At 36.9% G+C, this 18,827-nt stretch overlaps 2 protein-coding genes across 3 annotated transcripts; both read right to left on the reverse strand.

Annotated features, from left to right (window-relative positions):
* Positions 1 to 10,421: 10,421 nt before the first annotated feature.
* LOC139844275 (tRNA N(3)-methylcytidine methyltransferase trm141-like) lies at positions 10,422 to 13,638 on the reverse strand. 2 transcript variants are annotated; one of them, XM_071834493.1, is made up of 9 exons: positions 13,374 to 13,638; positions 12,597 to 12,692; positions 12,355 to 12,459; positions 12,168 to 12,275; positions 12,016 to 12,087; positions 11,881 to 11,931; positions 11,428 to 11,490; positions 11,219 to 11,343; positions 10,422 to 10,703 (listed from the first exon to the last, which is right to left on the reverse strand). In XM_071834493.1, the coding sequence occupies exons 1-9, from the start codon at positions 13,596 to 13,598 to the stop codon at positions 10,697 to 10,699; spliced, it is 852 nt and encodes a 283-aa protein (XP_071690594.1). In that variant the 5' UTR covers positions 13,599 to 13,638; the 3' UTR covers positions 10,422 to 10,696. The 2 variants fall into 2 exon arrangements, with proteins under 2 accessions (XP_071690594.1, XP_071690593.1); XM_071834492.1 differs by lacking the exon at positions 10,422 to 10,703 and having other exon boundaries at positions 10,918 to 11,343.
* A 1,130-nt stretch (positions 13,639 to 14,768) lies between these two features.
* LOC139843726 (uncharacterized) lies at positions 14,769 to 16,414 on the reverse strand. Its single transcript, XM_071833872.1, has 2 exons — positions 16,359 to 16,414; positions 14,769 to 15,486 (listed from the first exon to the last, which is right to left on the reverse strand). Exon 2 carries the CDS (start codon positions 15,481 to 15,483, stop codon positions 15,250 to 15,252), a length of 234 nt encoding a protein of 77 aa, XP_071689973.1. The 5' UTR covers positions 15,484 to 15,486; positions 16,359 to 16,414; the 3' UTR covers positions 14,769 to 15,249.
* Between the last annotated feature and the right edge of the window lie 2,413 nt (positions 16,415 to 18,827).

Genomic DNA, 18,827 nt, shown 5'->3' on the forward strand with positions numbered 1-18,827 from the left:
CCACGAAAGTGATTCCTAACGGATGTCACTTACCACATCGCACACAAGCAACCAAATTATATACATAAGCGTATAAATATTCTACTCACCTCGATTACTTGAAAAGCAATCCTACTTGAGCTTCAAATCGTCCGATGCAAATCACCTAAGTAATTTACAACCAAATAAGCTAAATACACTAGCTTATACACAAAACACCAATAAGTGCAATATTTACCCAATAGTACTTACTTCCAATTTGACTAAGTCAAATATCACCCGAAACACCCATAATCACAATCGACTAGTGATTATGTTCCAACAACCTATTTTACTCAAGGTTTTCCTCATCTAAACATCTTACTTGCATCAATTTGCACAAAACCCATTTTGACCCAATCTCAAGTCAAAACACCCATTTGCAAGTATCCACAATTAATCACTTTTAACCTAAGTTAACTAGTGATATTAATACCCAAAAATGATTATCAACTAATCAATTTTATCATCCAACCCAAAACCCACCAACAAAAGCTATCAACATCATTTACTAGCTCAAACACCCAATTATCAACTAGTGGGTTTACTCAAGAACACACAAGTCAAAACCTTAACTTGGAATTCAAATCTAACAATTGAAATTCGGATTTAGAACTTATCAACACTATCAAAACGTAGCCAAGGAGGAGATGAACAACTTTAACACTTGAGCTTTTGATCAATCCAAGCTCCTTCTTCCCCAAATCACCAAATCTCTATCAAGAAATCTCTCTCTCTCTCTAAGAATGAAATGAGAGTGTTTGTGGACTTGAAATATGATCCAAAAGTAGATCCAAAACTGGTAATATGGCTACACATCCGGCCTCAAGTGAAAAGACCAAAATACCCTTCACTTAACTCAAAAAGGCAAAAAGCAGAATTCTGTCGTAGGACTGTGCGCGGCGCGCTCACCTTATGGTGCGCGGCGCGCACCCTGGTCTGGACAGATTCTGAACTTTGTTTAATTACACAATGCTTTGCCCACTAAACGTACATCATTAATACACTACGTACAATAAATATTAGGGTCTTACAACTCTCCCCCACTTAGAATCGATCACGTCCTCGTGATCCTCGCCGCTTAACTAACAAGAACCACGATCCATGGTCCCCCGACATACGCCCAAACTCGATGTCCACAACAATTTCATCGAATCCGAAGATTTTACACAATTCCTTTTAGGCGACTTTACACAAAGTTACCTTTCCGATTAAAATCATCATCCGTGATTCACCAATTCTACCATACCGAGTACTAAATCTCGCTTCGTCCCCGAACCGGAACGAACTCATGCCTCGACCGCATGACATAATCAAGCTAACATTCCAAATCTCGTACCAAGTTAGCAATCCCTTTAGCGTACCCTTATCATGTACATCGCTAAAGTAACAACATACCGATAACATGGCCAACAAATAATACAATGGAGCCGACGAAAAGTGAATCCTCACTATTGGATACCACTTGTCCCACATCCTTATGCATACGTGGCCGTCGAAAAGTGGTAGATCAAATGTCAACCACTTATCACTACGCAACAAGAGGCCGACAAAAAGCGCATCCTTATGGATCACACTTACCTCTCCGCACACATGGCCAAACAAAAGCGATTCCTAACAGAAAACGCATTCCACACACCAATAAGTAGCCGACGAAAAGTGAATCCTAACGGATAACACTTACCACTTATCACACTCCAACCGTGGCCAACGAAAAGTGAATCCTCGCAATTGGATAGCACTTGCCACATACATATAATTTAACCGAAATTGCATTTCATCACAAAAATCCATTAGTGTACTTAATCACCGCGTAAACACTAATCCCCCGGATGATGTCTTAAACACCGCGACTAATCCACCCAAGTGAAAATCCATTATACACATACACGCATCATACGCACGCGTACACAACGCCAACACAATCGAGCAAGAACCACCTATATCGCACATAGGTACAAAACAATAGTCCTCTAAAAGAGAATCCGGCACGCACATCCCTTAATCGAGGGATTTCACCTTGCTCGTCTAACACATTCATTATCTCCCAACGAGATTTACCACACTACCACCTCGGTGATAATTTTAAATCCAAAATCATAAGTACAATTTTAACCAAAATTGTACTCTACTACAAATCGACCAAACCTAGGTTCCGACACAAATTTCGGATTCCACTATGAGCATCATCCGAAATCTCACGCTAAAACCTCCTCGCATGGGAGTGTAACTCCCCCACTTGGAACTACGCTCCATAACCGCATTTTGTACAACCGTACAATGCTACCAAAGATAGACTTCACCAACAATTGGGTTCACACGACCCATCACCATATCTTGCTCCAACCTTGAGCATACTAAGGACCTTAACCTATCCTTAAATACTTCGAACGAAAAGTGTACCACAATTTACACAAACTTTATTCTTGCAACCCTTCAATTGCCAGAACTTGTTAAAGTTCCACCTAGTCACTCATGTACCTAAGAGTTTCTCTCCGGTACCCTAAATACAATGTAGCCACAATACCGTCGGAGTCGAAACGTTACGCTTACAGGTATGAAAGAGGCACCTGACATCGCGTTACACCGGCTCCACTATCAACATTCATCGAGACCGAAAAGCTCGACTTCGAGGGTTCCATATATCCGATGTCACCCATCACAACACTAAAGCGACTTCGCGCTATCAAAAAAACACCAAAGCCCATTCTCATGGCTTGGTCAAAATCTTTCGCCCAACACTAAGGAATGCTTGGAAGCACCGAGTCTTACACCTTCGCCCGTCAACCGGACCATCAACATAGGGTAATTCCATAAGGAACGCTACCCCTCATCACACTATGCACTAACACAAAATGCATTAAACACAATCATAAGTACGTTTCAATAAGATAGTCAAAAAGTACCTGAACATCGTCGTCAGGTTTTCATGCATTACCAACTAAATCCGGACACGCCGACTTTCGGTGTCCCTCCTTTCGACAATTAAGACACATAACCTTGTTAGACTTCGCATTCGTACATTCGCGCGACAAATGACCCCGTTCTCCGTAATTATAACACGTGGGCACAAAACCGCCCGCACCACTCTTCTTCACGCTTCCACCACCCTCGGAAGTACTCTGACTTTTCTTGTTCGAATGCATCGTAGTCTCGAACTTTTGCTTACTTACCTCGGAACCACTCTTCTTTAGGACAAGCGTCTCAAAACCCTTCGCCATGTCGAACAACTCGTCAAAAGTTCTCACCACGTTTACGCTAATCTTCTCTTGATAACTATCGTTCAAGATTCGGTAGAAGTCTTCCTTCAACATTTTGTCATTACCGACATACTCCGGGAAAAATTGGGTCTTGGATAAGAAAACGGATTTGAGGGTGTTTAAATCCATCGACCCTTGCCTCAAAGCACGCAACTCGTCCTTAAGCCTAGAAAGATCGGCAGAAGTTCGATACTCCTTGAAAAATTCCGTCTTAAACTCGTCCCATGTGAACTTCATACATTGTTCCTCACCATAAAGTTGGATTTTCGCATCCCACCACAACTTGGCGTCACCCCTTAGCATACTACTACCATACCTCGTCTTCTTATAGAGAGGGCACTCACTAATACGAAAAGCCCCCTCCATATCGGAGATCCAACGATTGCTCTTTAGCGGATCTCGTTCACCATCAAAAGTATGAGGTTGAGCATCCTTGAAGTTTTTGTAGTAGAAGTCTCACCTTCCAATATTATCTACTCGGAGAACAACCTTAACTTGTTCCTTGACTAGATTGACTACTTGCTCGTCAATCGTATCTAAGAACATCTTTTTAACGTCCTCTAGAAACTCCGCCTTGTGACGTTCGAAGATGGCCTCTACCTTAGCCGTGAACTCGGAGTCCTCGCCTTGATCACCATTATCATGTCTGTTCCTCGTCTTCATTCTAAGAAATGAACTCGGTTAGGAACGCAACACGAATAAATTATATACACCGTCGCGAACAATAATCACAATCAAGTAAATACGCCACTGTTCGCACATCCCATCTAGTTCAATACTTGTTGTACATCACTTACTTGACTTGGCTTGCAACAGTAATAATGGTCGCGAAGCATTATTACGCTCACACGCCATGCCGAGCTCATGAATACAACAACCATTTCGCTAGATGTTCAACACAAAACAACATGATTAGTAACACATAATCAATACATAGCTAGTTCACCTACAATCTAAGGCACTAGCTAAAACCCGAACCGACCCGTAATCCTACAAGTCCCGCATAATAGCACACACAAAAAGTCTAAGTCTAGGCGCCTATCTCAAATCACCTGAATCCCTTAGACCATGCTCTGATACCACTTGTAACAACCCAACCCGTTATCCTTCCAATATTGCAGCATAAAAAAAAAATTAAAGCAGGGCTGACCAGGAGGGGTGCGCGGCGCGCACACCCACCTGTGCGCGGCGCGCACAGGGCCTGGCAGCCCGCTGTCCACTTTTTCCATTTCACGCGAAAAGATCTTCAACTTCCCGACACATTTAGATCAAACGGTTTTCACAACATCTTATAATAGTTAAAAATATCACATTTCCATAATAAAAAGAGTTTTACGACGCCGGGCCCACATATGCCCAAATTACCCCTTTAAGTACAAAATACAAATTCGACCAATGAGTTTAGTTTCCAAACAAGACTACGAGCATGATGTTTGGGGATAAACTACCCAATCCTAAGTCGAATCCAAAAGTAATCCAAGCAAGCATCAAAAGGGAAAATCATCTAATTCCCGAGCATACCCTTGCCACGTCCGCCTTCGAACCTAAAAATGTAAACAACGAGAGGGTAAGCTAATGCTTAGTGAATGCAATACTTATACGCATACATACATAATCCAATTACATGCATACACCTACACAACAACACAATAACATTAGCAAACCGCAAACTAATAAATGATTAATCGTACGTACAACAATGTAACATCATTAGCATAGAGATCTCAACAATACTATATGCCAAAAACAAATACGTACAATGCTAAAAACTTACACATCCCAATAAACCCAATGTCGACATTCGACTCGATGGTGGCCGACGAAGAGTAGTAGGTCAAATACGTTGACTACTCACCACCCATCGCACGCGTATGTGGCCGACGAAGAGTAGTAGGTCAAAATCGTTAACTACTCACCACTACGCACCATGAGGCCGACGAAAAGTGCAAATGAAACGTTAACACTTACCTCAATCACAAGGATGACCGACGAAAAGTGAAACCGCTTACCATCCTACGATAAGTGGCCAACGAAGAGCGGATCCCCAAACGGATAACACTCACCACTTACCCAACACATATATATATAGCCGACGAAGAGCGATAGGTCAACGTTAATCACTCGCCACATAACCAAACACACTCATGTGACCGACGAAGAGTGATAGGTCAAACATTAACCACTCGTCACATAACCAAACACACTCATGTGACCGACGAAGAGTGATAGGTCAAACATTAACCACTCGTCACATAACCAAACACACTCATGTGACCGACGAAGAGTGATAGGTCAAACATTTATCACTCGTCACATACATCAAAAGAATATAGCCAACGAAGAGTTATCCACACGGATATCACTCACTATATTTCCCAACTCAATTGTGGTCCACGAAAGTGATTCCTAACGGATGTCACTTACCACATCGCACACAAGCAACCAAATTATATACATAAGCGTATAAATATTCCACTCACCTCGATTACTTGAAAAGCAATCCTACTTGAGCTTCAAATCGTCCGATGCAAATCACCTAAGTAATTTACAACCAAATAAGCTAAATACACTAGCTTATACACAAAACACCAATAAGTGCAATATTTACCCAATAGTACTTACTTCCAATTTGACTAAGTCAAATATCACCCGAAACACCCATAATCACAATCGACTAGTGATTATGTTCCAACAACCTATTTTACTCAAGGTTTTCCTCATCTAAATATCTTACTTGCATCAATTTGCACAAAACCCATTTTGACCCAATCTCAAGTCAAAACACCCATTTGCAAGTATCCACAATTAATCACTTTTAACCTAAGTTAACTAGTGATATTAATACCCAAAAATGATTATCAACTAATCAATTTCATCATCCAACCCAAAACCCACCAACAAAAGCTATCAACATCATTTACTAGCTCAAACACCCAATTATCAACTAGTGGGTTTACTCAAGAACACACAAGTCAAAACCCTAACTTGGAATTCAAATCTAACAATTGAAATTCGGAGTTAGAACTTACCAACACTATCAAAACGTAGCCAAGGAGGAGATGAACAACTTTAACACTTGAGCTTTTGATCAATCCAAGCTCCTTCTTTCCCAAATCACCAAATCTCTATCAAGAAATCTCTCTCTCTCTCTCTCTCTCTCTCTCTCTCTCTAAGAATGAAATGAGAGTGTTTGTGGACTTGAAACTAGATCCAAAACTAGATCCAAAACTGGTAATATGGCTACACATCCGGCCTCAAGTGAAAAGACCAAAATACCCTTCACTTAACTCAAAAAGGCAAAAAGCATAATTCTGTCGCAGGACTGTGCGCGACGCGCTCACCTTATGGTGCGCGGCGCGCACCCTGGTCTGGGCAGATTCTGAACTTTGTTTAATTACACAATGCTTTGCCCACTAAACGTACATCATTAATACACTACGTACAATAAATATTAGGGTCTTACACTAAGCTAAGTCATACCATAAACATGATCGCTAAGCGAGCCTAACGATCATGCCTAAGCTAATTCATTAACCATATACACCGTTACTAGGCAAGCCTACTAATGAAGTCTAAGCTAACTATCTATTGACCTTAGTCATTACCCTCTTGCACGGATGCAATCCGGGAATACTAAGTCACCATTGACCCGCCCAATTTACCCCCTATAAACTCACCTTGGTCAAATGAAATTCCTTGGTCGCTTGAAGTCCCTTTGTCTTGATTAGCACCTAAACATGAGCTAATCTGGCCATTAACATAATTCAAATGAATTTACATCTTTCAAATGCTTACATCACTTTCATGTACTTACACATTTGAACTTAATCTTTCTTAAATCCCTTTTTACCTTATCATAGTACATGAACATTCATAAAGCATCATTTTTCCTCAATACTCACGTTCTCTAATTTAATCCATACAATTAAGAACTTATCATTCTCAACAACAAATACTTATAACAATTTCAAAAATTTAAAACATAAACTCTCTTTTTCACAATTTAGCTATATCTCATATTCACCTTCATTGAGGCATTTCATCAAACACCTAGTGTGCATAACTTAGTTCTTGACTACTAGCAACATCAAATTCACCATTTTCCACACTTTCAAATAGCAAGTTCATACATGAACTTACATTTAAACATCATTTAAATTTTGTTTTCAATCATGCAAATGTGCACACTCACAACATATAACAACTTATAAGCTTGAGATTCACATAAAACACCCAATTTAGTGATACATAAGACTTAGAAGTTCATACCCTGTCTTTTGGGATTTAAGAACCCTAATTGTGCACAAATTGAGAAGAAATTGAAGAATTACAACTTGCTATGATGATTAAAACAAACTAGATTACATGAATTTCTACTTGCATGTGTTCAAATCTTCCAATTGGGGATTTCTCCTTCTTCCTTTGTTTTGGTCGCCACACACACACAAGCACACACTCAATTTTGATTTTTGCAACTGATAAGAAATTTTCAGCATTTAACCAATTTAATTAAATTATCTTTGCCTTATTTGCACTTTCTACCCTCCCCACAAAGACCATAATATGGAAGGTCCTTAAATTAACTTTGCACACTTAGTCCCTCTTAACTTAACTAACGAATCTTAAATATTATCCATTTTATTATACAAAAAAAATAATAATGCCAACATAGTATATATATATATATATATATATATATATATATATATATATTAAATAATACCTTATATATATATATATATATATATATATATATATATATATATATATATATATATATATATATATATATATATATATATTAAATAATACCTTAAATATTTGGGGTGTTACACAACGGCTACTATCCATTTTATTTTATTTTTGTTTTTCTATCATCATAAATACAACAATTCTTAATTAAACCAAATTACACTCTCATTGTCAAAATGTCTTCTTTAAGTTTTTATTATGGCGAAACGATAATGAAATTACATATTGTGGCTAACAATGTCGTTATGATGAATTAATTCTCGATGAGGAGGCCGAAGAAGTAGAGTTCCAGCCGATCAATCTCGCATCGTTACATGTATATTATCTGGTTGGTGCACAAGAAAGGCTAATGACGAATATTTTAGGTTAAATGTGAAATACCCGTCAAGTATTTCGAACGCTAGTTACGCACGAGGGAACAACTATTCCTCAAAATTTTGAAGGTATAACAACTTATCGAACCGAACCTAGACTTGAATAGTTTACATAATTTTAACAACGAAACGATGCATTTGGTGTCATAGGTTTTACTAATATTTCAAATAATATCCTCACTACGCTTATTAACGCCCAACACATCACCGAATTATTAGATGGGTGCTTACAAGTGTCAGAACAAATGTCAAATGAAACTTTATTTTCTCTCCATCTCAGTTTTGTTGTCACTGGACAATAATACGCAACTTAAGAAACTTATATATAAAAAATAAAAGGAGGACCTTCAACTAAGGATAAAAGCGCTCAACAACCACCGAAACTAAACGCCCGACCATAACCAACTAAACAACAAGAAACAAAGGGCCTAAACCAAACCTCCAAAACCTAGAAATACGAAATGAACTCAAGACAAACAAAACCTCATACTAAGGAACTCACATAAGAAAGAAAAGAAACATAAGCCAACACAACGCAACAACAAATCACAACTTAGAAAAACTACAATAGAACAATAACATGCAAGCTAACAATAGACAAACCAAGCAACTACAGCCCAAATCCAAAATCCAAAATCAATCTGAAGAGCCATCCACACTGTTCATAAAAATCCCCCACACTATTTGTCACACGTGTTTTAAGTTACTTGCAACCCATCATTTATGCACAGCTTTTTGTAGCATTAAACAAATACATTTATGGTATTGAATATGATTAAATGGAATAGTAAATTTCGAAAATAGGATTGATTAGTGCACATGTGAGTAGGGTTGAAGAATATGGTATTTACATGGGCCCATAGTCATCAAGGTCTATATGACTATATCTATTTCCTCCATGTAAACTGGTTGCATTGGTTCACCCAACTTACGCTTCATCATGTTTCTTAATTATAAACATGGTTGTGGGGTTAGCGTCATGTTTCTTTAGTTAAAGAAATTATCAGTTCTTGTGTGGTGCCAGTAATTAATAAGAATTAATATGTATGCTATCAATTTTTATTTATAAATATAACATTGAATGTTTATGTGATTTCTATAGTGTTGTATAATACGGAGTAGGATATTATAATTATAATTATATGGAGTAACAAAGTATTCAAAGAATTTTTGACCTAACGGTATCGAAGTAACTCATCGACCTTAAAATTGTAAGCTCAAGTCCCATAGTCAACTGCATGTAATTAAATGTGTCTTAGCCCTATACTCTGTATATCATAGTAATATAGAAAAAAGTTGATAATGTAAAAATTTTATCCATATTTTTTTGAAAGGTAAACCCACACACTCAATACGAATTAATTCCACGAATATATGCATGCATAATACAAGGCTTAAAACCTTAACGTTTTAATTAAAGTACTTCTCACAAACCGCTAGGCTACAGGTCCTTTCATCCATATTATTAACATACATAACTCATATCCATAAATTTAGAACATTCTTATACTGCGACACACTAACATATACTCCCTCCGTCTCAGTTCAATTGTGTTGTTTTGACTTTAAATGTCTTTTCTTTCCAACTTTGACTTTAAATTACTTTTTGTGTGTTATATAATACTTAATGATCATTGTACCGGTAAAATTTTCAAACATCAATCCACTGATATAAATTTCATCAAATAATATTTAATACAAATAAATATATTTAAAGTCAAAATTGAAAAGAAAATACCAAAGTCACAACAAGTGAACAACTAGAACGGAGGTAGTAACAGACAACTACTTATTGTTGTTTTCACCTGAATTGGTTTACAATTATAATCATAATAAATTATAATAAAAAACAGTTAAATAATATGAATTATCAATGTTTATGATACTTGATTTTAAGATAAAAATATACTTTAGATGTGTTTAGCTAAACTAGATAGGTTTAAAGCTAGAACCTGAAAATTGAAAGCTGGAGTTATATTTCAAGTTAGGAGTTGGTGATCCGTAATTTAATCCGAGAAACAAAGAAATAAGAGTTGGAGTTGAACATAAATTACTATATTTACTCTTAGCATCTTGTCTTCTACAAGCCACTTGCAACCAAAAATACTCCCTTTTTGCCATATTAGGAAGAAATATGCGTAAAGCTTGAAGCAATTAAATATGCAGGTTAAAGATTGGCAGATATAATGTGAATGTTGCAGTATATGTGCAGTACACCCAACCTTTACCCATGAGTGAATATAAATATCAAGCGCTCTGTGCTTCTAGAGAGCATGAAACCATCAGGCTCGTCTAATTACTGCTCTTATCCAACGCCTAAGATAGAAGAATGAACTTAGACGGGTAACATATCAAAATATGCAAGTTAAGTATGGGTCAGGTCATGTTGACCCAAAACACTAGCAGTTCAAACTGTTTTTTTAACCAAAATGTGTGGGATCAAAGGGGCAACTGCATTTTGAGGGAAAGAAGGGCAGGCTATCTCAGCCGTTGATCTGAAATCAACGGCTGAGATAACTTGTCCCTCATTCCCCCTCAATTTGCAGTTGCCCCTAAGAACCTTCTCTTGCAGAAATAATAATATTTTAAGAATAAATGATTCAAGAGTTTAATGACTTAACAATATATTTTGGGAGACTTTTGACTCATTTTAACCATTCGATCCAATTGACATGTTTCCTTCTCAAACCATTTTTTTTATTAATTTGACCCGCTGGACTCGTTCGAGATAAAAAAAAAACATAATAATAGAAAAAAATGAACCACTCATAGCAGTCCTAAAAGCGAAACATATAAACTGAAAAAGAACAATACCGATTCATGGTAATATTTCTTGCTCGATTTTTTAATTCTTTGTTGTATGTATCGATATCCACTACGCCAAATTCAGATCTTATGAATAAATTGGACAAATGATCTTCTGAGAAGTAAAACGATGTCTGCACAAATATAATTAGTCATAACAAAATGAGAATTCAAAGGAAATGAATATCATGAAGATCACAAGTTTAGAGTATTCTTACCGTGCCATCACCACGAAAATAAAAGTTCTCACTGATAACTTGATTCTTGTTCATTAGCATCAACTACAAGTGGGCCACGAAATTACGCTTAGATAACTAAAGGTGGCAAAATAGGCAGGCCGTGTAACATGTTGAGTTATAATTTTTCATACAGGTCGTACGAATGATGCAGACCACGTTTTGTACTGTTCTAAAAAACCTAGAGTCTCAGATACGATTAAGATTATCATTGTACTTTTAACAATAATCGTTTTTTATATAAAACGATTTAAAAGGTTTTAGACACTAAAAACAGATGTTGGCCGACTTTGGACCCATTTGATATGTTTCTTTTAAGTCACTGTTTTATTACCCCTTTAGAGATCAAATCAAACATGATTTAAATCCTGAGATAAGTAAAAGTTTAGAAATTTTGATATCGAATATGGTACTACAGGAAGCTTGGAAACTCACTTGACTGTAATCCCCAATAGCATAATCCCTTATAAGAACATGACCATTAGGCTGCAAAAGTTCATGATCCAAAAATCTGAAAAGTCAAAAAGTACAAAATCTAGAAAATTAAAAAGAAACAAATTTAAGAGTGACCTTTAATACACGTCCAATGTTTTCTACCACGATAGGCATCTTTTCGGGAGAAACAGCCGATAATGTAAAAATCTGCTTCAGATTATCAAGTATTAATATATCTCTTATTTCGAAATTTTCTCAAATCCGTAAAATGGTCACAATATGCTTACCAATGTCACAACGTCAACTGATGCAGGCTGAATATGGTTACAAAGATTGTCTTCAACTATATTACAAACAAATATATTCATTTGATCTTCCCGAAACTTTGGATTTGCCTACACTCATACAAGATCCAAAGTCAGTAAAATTTTAATATATTCTTCTGCTTATGAAATTTTGCTAAGAGTAATGAACCTTAACAAGTGTAACTGCATGGTGTGAAAAATCACAAGCATGAACATAGAGTTTAGGATAGGTCTTGGCGAGAGGAAATATCGTGTTGCCAGTTCCACAACCAGCCTGCAGTCGATAGTAAAAAGGTTGAACTTCAATATTGACTGTGAATTAATAAAATGCTAATTTTTTAAAATAAATATTACAGAGTACTAATTTGTGAACTTTGCAGTGGATATTGTTGATACGAGAGTAAATCTAACCTCTAAGATGATTTTTCTATTTGAACGAATGGCCGGGTTATCGTCACAAAAGTAGGGCCCCCAATCCTTCTCCAAGTAATGTCTATCCTTGAAGAACTGCAATTACTTCATGAAATCACCATATATTTTTATAAACTTTAGCATTAAAGTTCCATTAACGCACAAGATTAAGATCACAATAAAATGGGATTCCGGCGGAATTAAAATCGAATTTAGACACGCGTTGTGTCTAGATTCAATTCCAATTCCGCCGAAATCTCATTGGATTTCGTGAGCCAAACGGTCAGGTTTCCATTCCAGCTTGGTATTTTACATTGATTTTACAGAAAATGGCCAAGGAATGTAAATAAAATATCAATCTTTTACAATGTGGGGGTACACAAATATATTTAGCTCCAAATTTGTAACATAAAGTCGACTTATCACATTTAGGGGAACGTTAACTTATGATGCAATAGCTACATACCATCTGTATTCAAAAACCGAATATTATGTAACCTATGCCTTCACATTTTTTGACCTCTGAGATTTAATCCAAATGAGAGAAAAAATCTTTTTATGCTTACAAGATTCTACGTACTTTTGCTTCCAACTTTAATTATGAGTGGCTTATAAACCTCAACAAATTCAAACGTATAAATATTACTAGAGTAATCCTTCCCAGTACACCAAAATGTCAAGCGATTAGATGGGTATCACTGTATACAACATAAGTATGTTACACATATCTATACAGAAAAAATATGCATAATTGCTTTCAAATGTAAGTGTCTTTACCTTGTTTTGATGGCGGTGGTAAAAGTTATCCCAATGTATCTTGGATTCTTGGGTATGTTGTTCGACGTCACAGCCAAATTGAAACCCTAAACATTGTAATTGAACGGTGGTGAAATATCGTCGTTTAAGTACGGCAACGTTGGAAGGTAGGTTCGCTGAAATGGGGTAATTGGTTATATGGGGGTAAGACGGTGAGACTGAAATGGCGGAAAGATAAACCGCCATGGTCGTTAATTTTCCCTTCAACGGTTTTATTATACTTTTGCACTGGTAGTTTCGATTGGAAATTGGAGCAGTGGGTAAGAGGTACTTTTTATTTTTAATAGCCATTGTAATGTTTTTTTTTTTTTTTTTTTTTTTACTTTTCGAAAAAACAAACAACAATGAACATAAACTAACAACGCAACCTATGCTCAACAAGGACTAAAACAAAACAGACCGCTAATGACAAATAACCACAAAACTCATCCAAAATGAAGGAAAGAAAAGGACCATCAAAGCCAATCACATACCCTCCGAGCAGTCACGAACCTTTCTTCCCTTACCCTTCCTGGGCTAAGGGCCCAGTTTGGTTTTAATGAGTTTGGCTTCAACGTAGTCCCCTTAAAATCTTTTGTGACGAAATCGATAAACCTGGAAAACTTGCAAGATGACGAACCGGCCGAGGGATCGCCTTGTCACACCAAGGGCCGAGACCCAGAAGGATCAACAAATTAAACACCACGCACTCAACATCAACCAAATATGCCACATCCCCAACATCAACTTGCACATTTGATGGATCAGAATCATCAAAATCCCCGACATCAACTTGCACAACAAAATTTGAACCAGCCTCGATACCTTTACCCTTCTTCTTGCCACTATTCTTACGACCAAAAGCAACCGAATTTGTAACCGAGTCAGGCATGGATTGAGACGAGAGCAGATTCAGCCAGGCCTTTTCACATGCATGATCTCAAGAATTACCGGAGCAAAGGCAAGAGTTAAACTTTAAACCGTGCTCAGAAGAGCCATTTGACCAAGATTCAAAGCCGAAGCATCACAGCCTTAGACCTCAGCTGCGAAATCCTCGAGTCTGTGAAGGGACAACAGGATCTTCACCCAAAACAGCAGCAACACCACATTGGTCTAATGCCAGTAGGTCACTTGTTATAAGAAAGTATAATAACTTGAATTGTCACCTTTGCTTAATCTATTGCACTTATTATATACTCTCATTCATCTCAATATATGAAAGTAACTAAATAACTGGAACCAAAAATGTCCACCGTTAGAGTTAGGTTGACACAATTTCATCACCAAACAACAATGATTATCTCTCGTTCTAAATTCAAATCCACTACAACAACATGAAGAATGATGGTTCATCTTGAAAAAGTCTCGCGACAATAAATCACTTAGTTCAATTATGAGGACATATAACAACATAAACAGACTTAGTTACTTTTATATAGGATGCAAGACACCAAAAATGTGAGATATGTTTCATCACATACACTCAGATAGCTTACAAAGGATTATTAGCATTAGTTAGGCTGCATAGGATGAACAAAGACCAAATGGCATTAGACCAATCCAGGTAGATCTTGGGATCAAACTTAAACATTACAACAATTAAAAATATAAGGCACTCCATAAGACACACAAACTTTCTTTTCTTCTCATGATAACGTTATTCTTTTCTTGGCGATGTAAATTATCATCCAACGTTGGACGCACCATTAAAAAGGTAAATGACATTGATCACGCACGCTTAAAAGCAAAAAAACCCTAACCCATAACTAATACATAAAGAAGCAAACTTTATGCATAAAACATGTATTTAAGTTATCTATATGGTCTCTGTAGGTGCATATATAGAGAAGGACTTGAATCAACCAGATACAAGCTTTACAACAATGCAAAGAGAATTAAGGATCATAAGAAGAACTCTTAGGTACTGTGTTGCATAAATGAGACCGATGATTTGTCCTTTAAGGGAGTTTCTTTTAACCCCAGAGTACTCCTGAAAGCTCCAACCTCTGGGTGCAAGAAAACGATCCTCGTTTAATATTGCTAATGCATTAGCAATAAGCAAGCAGCCTTCTAATAAAGTCCACAAACCCATCTCCTGAATTCCAATTCAATAATCAATAACTTGCATTAAAACTGTAATAAAACTCCAACATAAATGAATCACACGGATCAGATAACCATAAAAATTGTCACAAGTCAGAAATGTATAAGAAACATCAATGAAACAATGAGAAAATTGTGTTGTATATATGTAATTCAGTGACAAATTGGATGGATGATATGAACATATGATGTTATATAACTGAAAGAGAAACTCTTGGTTTCTTTTACGATCGTACGTTTCTAGAAAGATAACTTTGATATGAAATTTTTTCAAAAGGAAGATACAACTAAAGCCGTATTGATACGCACAAACAGCAAAGCCTGTATGTACGCATATAGAATCAAACGTGGCAAGTAAAAGAAAATTACATATTACTTATATAAATTAAAAAAACAGAGGGTATCGGCAGTTCAATCATTCACATTGTCAGTAAAAACTACTTAACTAGAAAGTCTCTATTATCATAACTGGATTACGTTTTTTGCGACTACTTTATAATTCTAAACATAAGCAATGAGATATCAACATGTTTTGAATGCTCAAACTGAAATTAGTCGAAATGAGATCATTCAATCGGTTGAACCTAATAATACTTCTCTGACTCTCTGTGTATGACTTTAAATATTCTAACAACATAATTAATTTGATAAGCTAAAGCTAACAATTTTCTGTGTAACGGATTTATAACAATTGGGATTTATAACAATTGGGAATAAAAGAGTATCGATACATAAACTAACGACAACAACGCAAACAAATATAAATAGCAGATAACTGGCCATTACTAATCAATAAAGCGGAAACTACAGCAACATAATTAAAATTGAGGTTGAATTGGAATTAATTTGAAGGAAAAACTTTACCTTGGACAAGACTGAAGATCGATGAAATTTACGGTTGAAGATCTAGGGATTTCTAAAGAATGAATGAAGAGAAATGATATATCACCATTCAAATTACTTGTTGTACAACCAATTAATGCACAATTTGTATTACAAAGAGTAATTTGGATGGTGGATATATCAATTCCCATGAATGAATGGATGGAACATAGAAGATATCACGTGCGGGGTGCGTGTCATGGAAAAAGAATGATCCGTTTTTGAGTTTTTATTTTTGAATTTGCTGACGAGAAGCGTATAAATAACTTGTACACGGTAATTACATTCGACTTTAATGTAACGATTATTGAATTTTACAAGTTTTTATGCACCTTAACGACAAACTTTATGAATGTCGTTAGAATTTTCCTTTTTTATCATAAAAAACTATAAAATTATACTTCATATAAATTGCGGTTCCACTTCATCGAATAATAAGTATATTTGAATATAATTTCCGGTTGAAACATCTAAATTTTTGGTTATTGCGGATGGAAAAGTTTCGCGATGAGGCCCATAAGAAAACCTTAAGGTTTAGAGATTTAACAAGAAACTTTCAACATGTGAACTCTCCGCCAAACAAGGCTTTATTCTGTGATATCCAAATAGACCAAATCGTTGCGGGCTCGATTAAAGACCAACATTTTGAGACTCCATACCCATCCTCGAAACTCCCCATTCATCTGAAAATTAAGCTAGCATCATTTGATCACACGAGGAGGTTTTACACCAGCTAAACAATGACATCTAAATTTGAGAAGCACTTTGACAACGTAATAATTAATGATCAACCGACTCAATTGGTTCTGGACACCACATGCACCCCGCTTCATGGGGGCTTATAAGCATATGCATCTTCATTAGAACATGTTTGACCGAAATCACATCTTGGCAATCCATTTAGAGTTATGAACTTATGCTTGAGTTAGAATTTTATTTGTTTTATGAACCATGTATTTTGAAACCAAAAGAACCTTATGGAGAAGTATTCTTAGACTTGGAAAAGGCCTACGATTGCGTCCCACGAAATTTGATTTGGAAGACCCTTAGAGGTAGAAGTATCCCGAGTAGATATATTAGTGTTATTAGGGATATGTACGAAGGGGCGAAGTCTTGCGTTCGAACGCCGGTGGGAAATATAGAAGTTTTCCCAATAGAAGTAGGCCTGCATCAGGGATCGGCCCTTAGCCCTTTTCTTTTCGCTTTGATCCTTGATGAGCTTTCTCGAGGGATACAAGAGTGTATCCATTGGTGCCTAATTTTTGCCGATGATATTGTGCTTGTTTCCGAATCTAAGGAGGAACTTAATAGAATACCGGAGCAATGGAGGGTAGCCTTAGAAGGTAATGGTCTACAAATTAGTAGACAAAAGATGGAATATCTTAGATGTGATTTTGATAGAAATACTGATGAACAAGATGATGGGGTGAACATCTGCATTGGAGACCAGATCTTGCATCCACAAACCTCGTTTAGGTACTTAGGCTCGGTGCTCCACAAATCGAAGAGGATAGATGAAGACGTGTCTCACCGTATTAAAGTAGGGTGGGTGAAGTGGAGAGCAGCGACTGGAGTCTTATGCGACAGGAAGATCCCCCTAAAGCTGAAAGGGAAATTCTTCAAGGTGGCAATTAGACCTGCCATGTTATACGGATCAAAATGTTGGCCAATGACGAAGGCGCAAGAGAGGAGGATGGAGGTGGCAGAGATGAGGATGCTTAGGTGGACATGTGGCAAGACGATGTTGGATATGATCCCAAATAGTGTTTTTAGGGAGAACCTGAAAGTTAGAAGCATCATCGACAAGCTAAGAGAAGAACGGCTTCGATGGTTTGGGCATGTGAGGAGGCGACCGCTTAATGCACCTGTTAGAAGAGTCGAGGCTCTTACAGTTGATGGTGTAAGGAGAAGGGGTAGACCCACACGTAGGTGGGAGGATAGAAAAAATCTCGACTTGAAGGAGCTTTTATTGACCGAGGACATGACTTCTGATAGGAATGCGTGGAGAGCTAGAATTAGAATAGACGAGTAGGCTTTGGTTTATTTGTATGTATGCTGGAAGGTGTGTTGATGTCTTCTTGTGAAGTGACGTTCGTATGGTTGTTTGTGTACGTTTGTATCTTCATGTATCGTGTATTCCGTGCTTTGCATTTAACCAGGACCCCGTCTTGGTTTTGGGGTATGATTGTGTGTGCAGGTACGTTTGTGTTGTATGGAGGTACGTGTATGTATGTACACGTGTTTAGGGGGTATGGTTGCATGCATGTTTAGGTACGGATGTGTTTTGGGTATGTATTTTATATGTGTGCTTTTATGGTTGATTGGGGCATGTTTAGGGAGGTTTGTATGTTTTGCATGTATGTATGTATGCGTATGTTTGTTTCTATGTTTTGTATGTTTATGGATGTAGGTTTGTTAGTGTGTATGTATGTTTCTGTTTTTGTGGGTATG

The sequence above is a fragment of the Rutidosis leptorrhynchoides genome, chromosome 4, assembly GCF_046630445.1.
Source record: "Rutidosis leptorrhynchoides isolate AG116_Rl617_1_P2 chromosome 4, CSIRO_AGI_Rlap_v1, whole genome shotgun sequence".
Taxonomy (NCBI): Eukaryota; Viridiplantae; Streptophyta; class Magnoliopsida; order Asterales; family Asteraceae; genus Rutidosis; species Rutidosis leptorrhynchoides.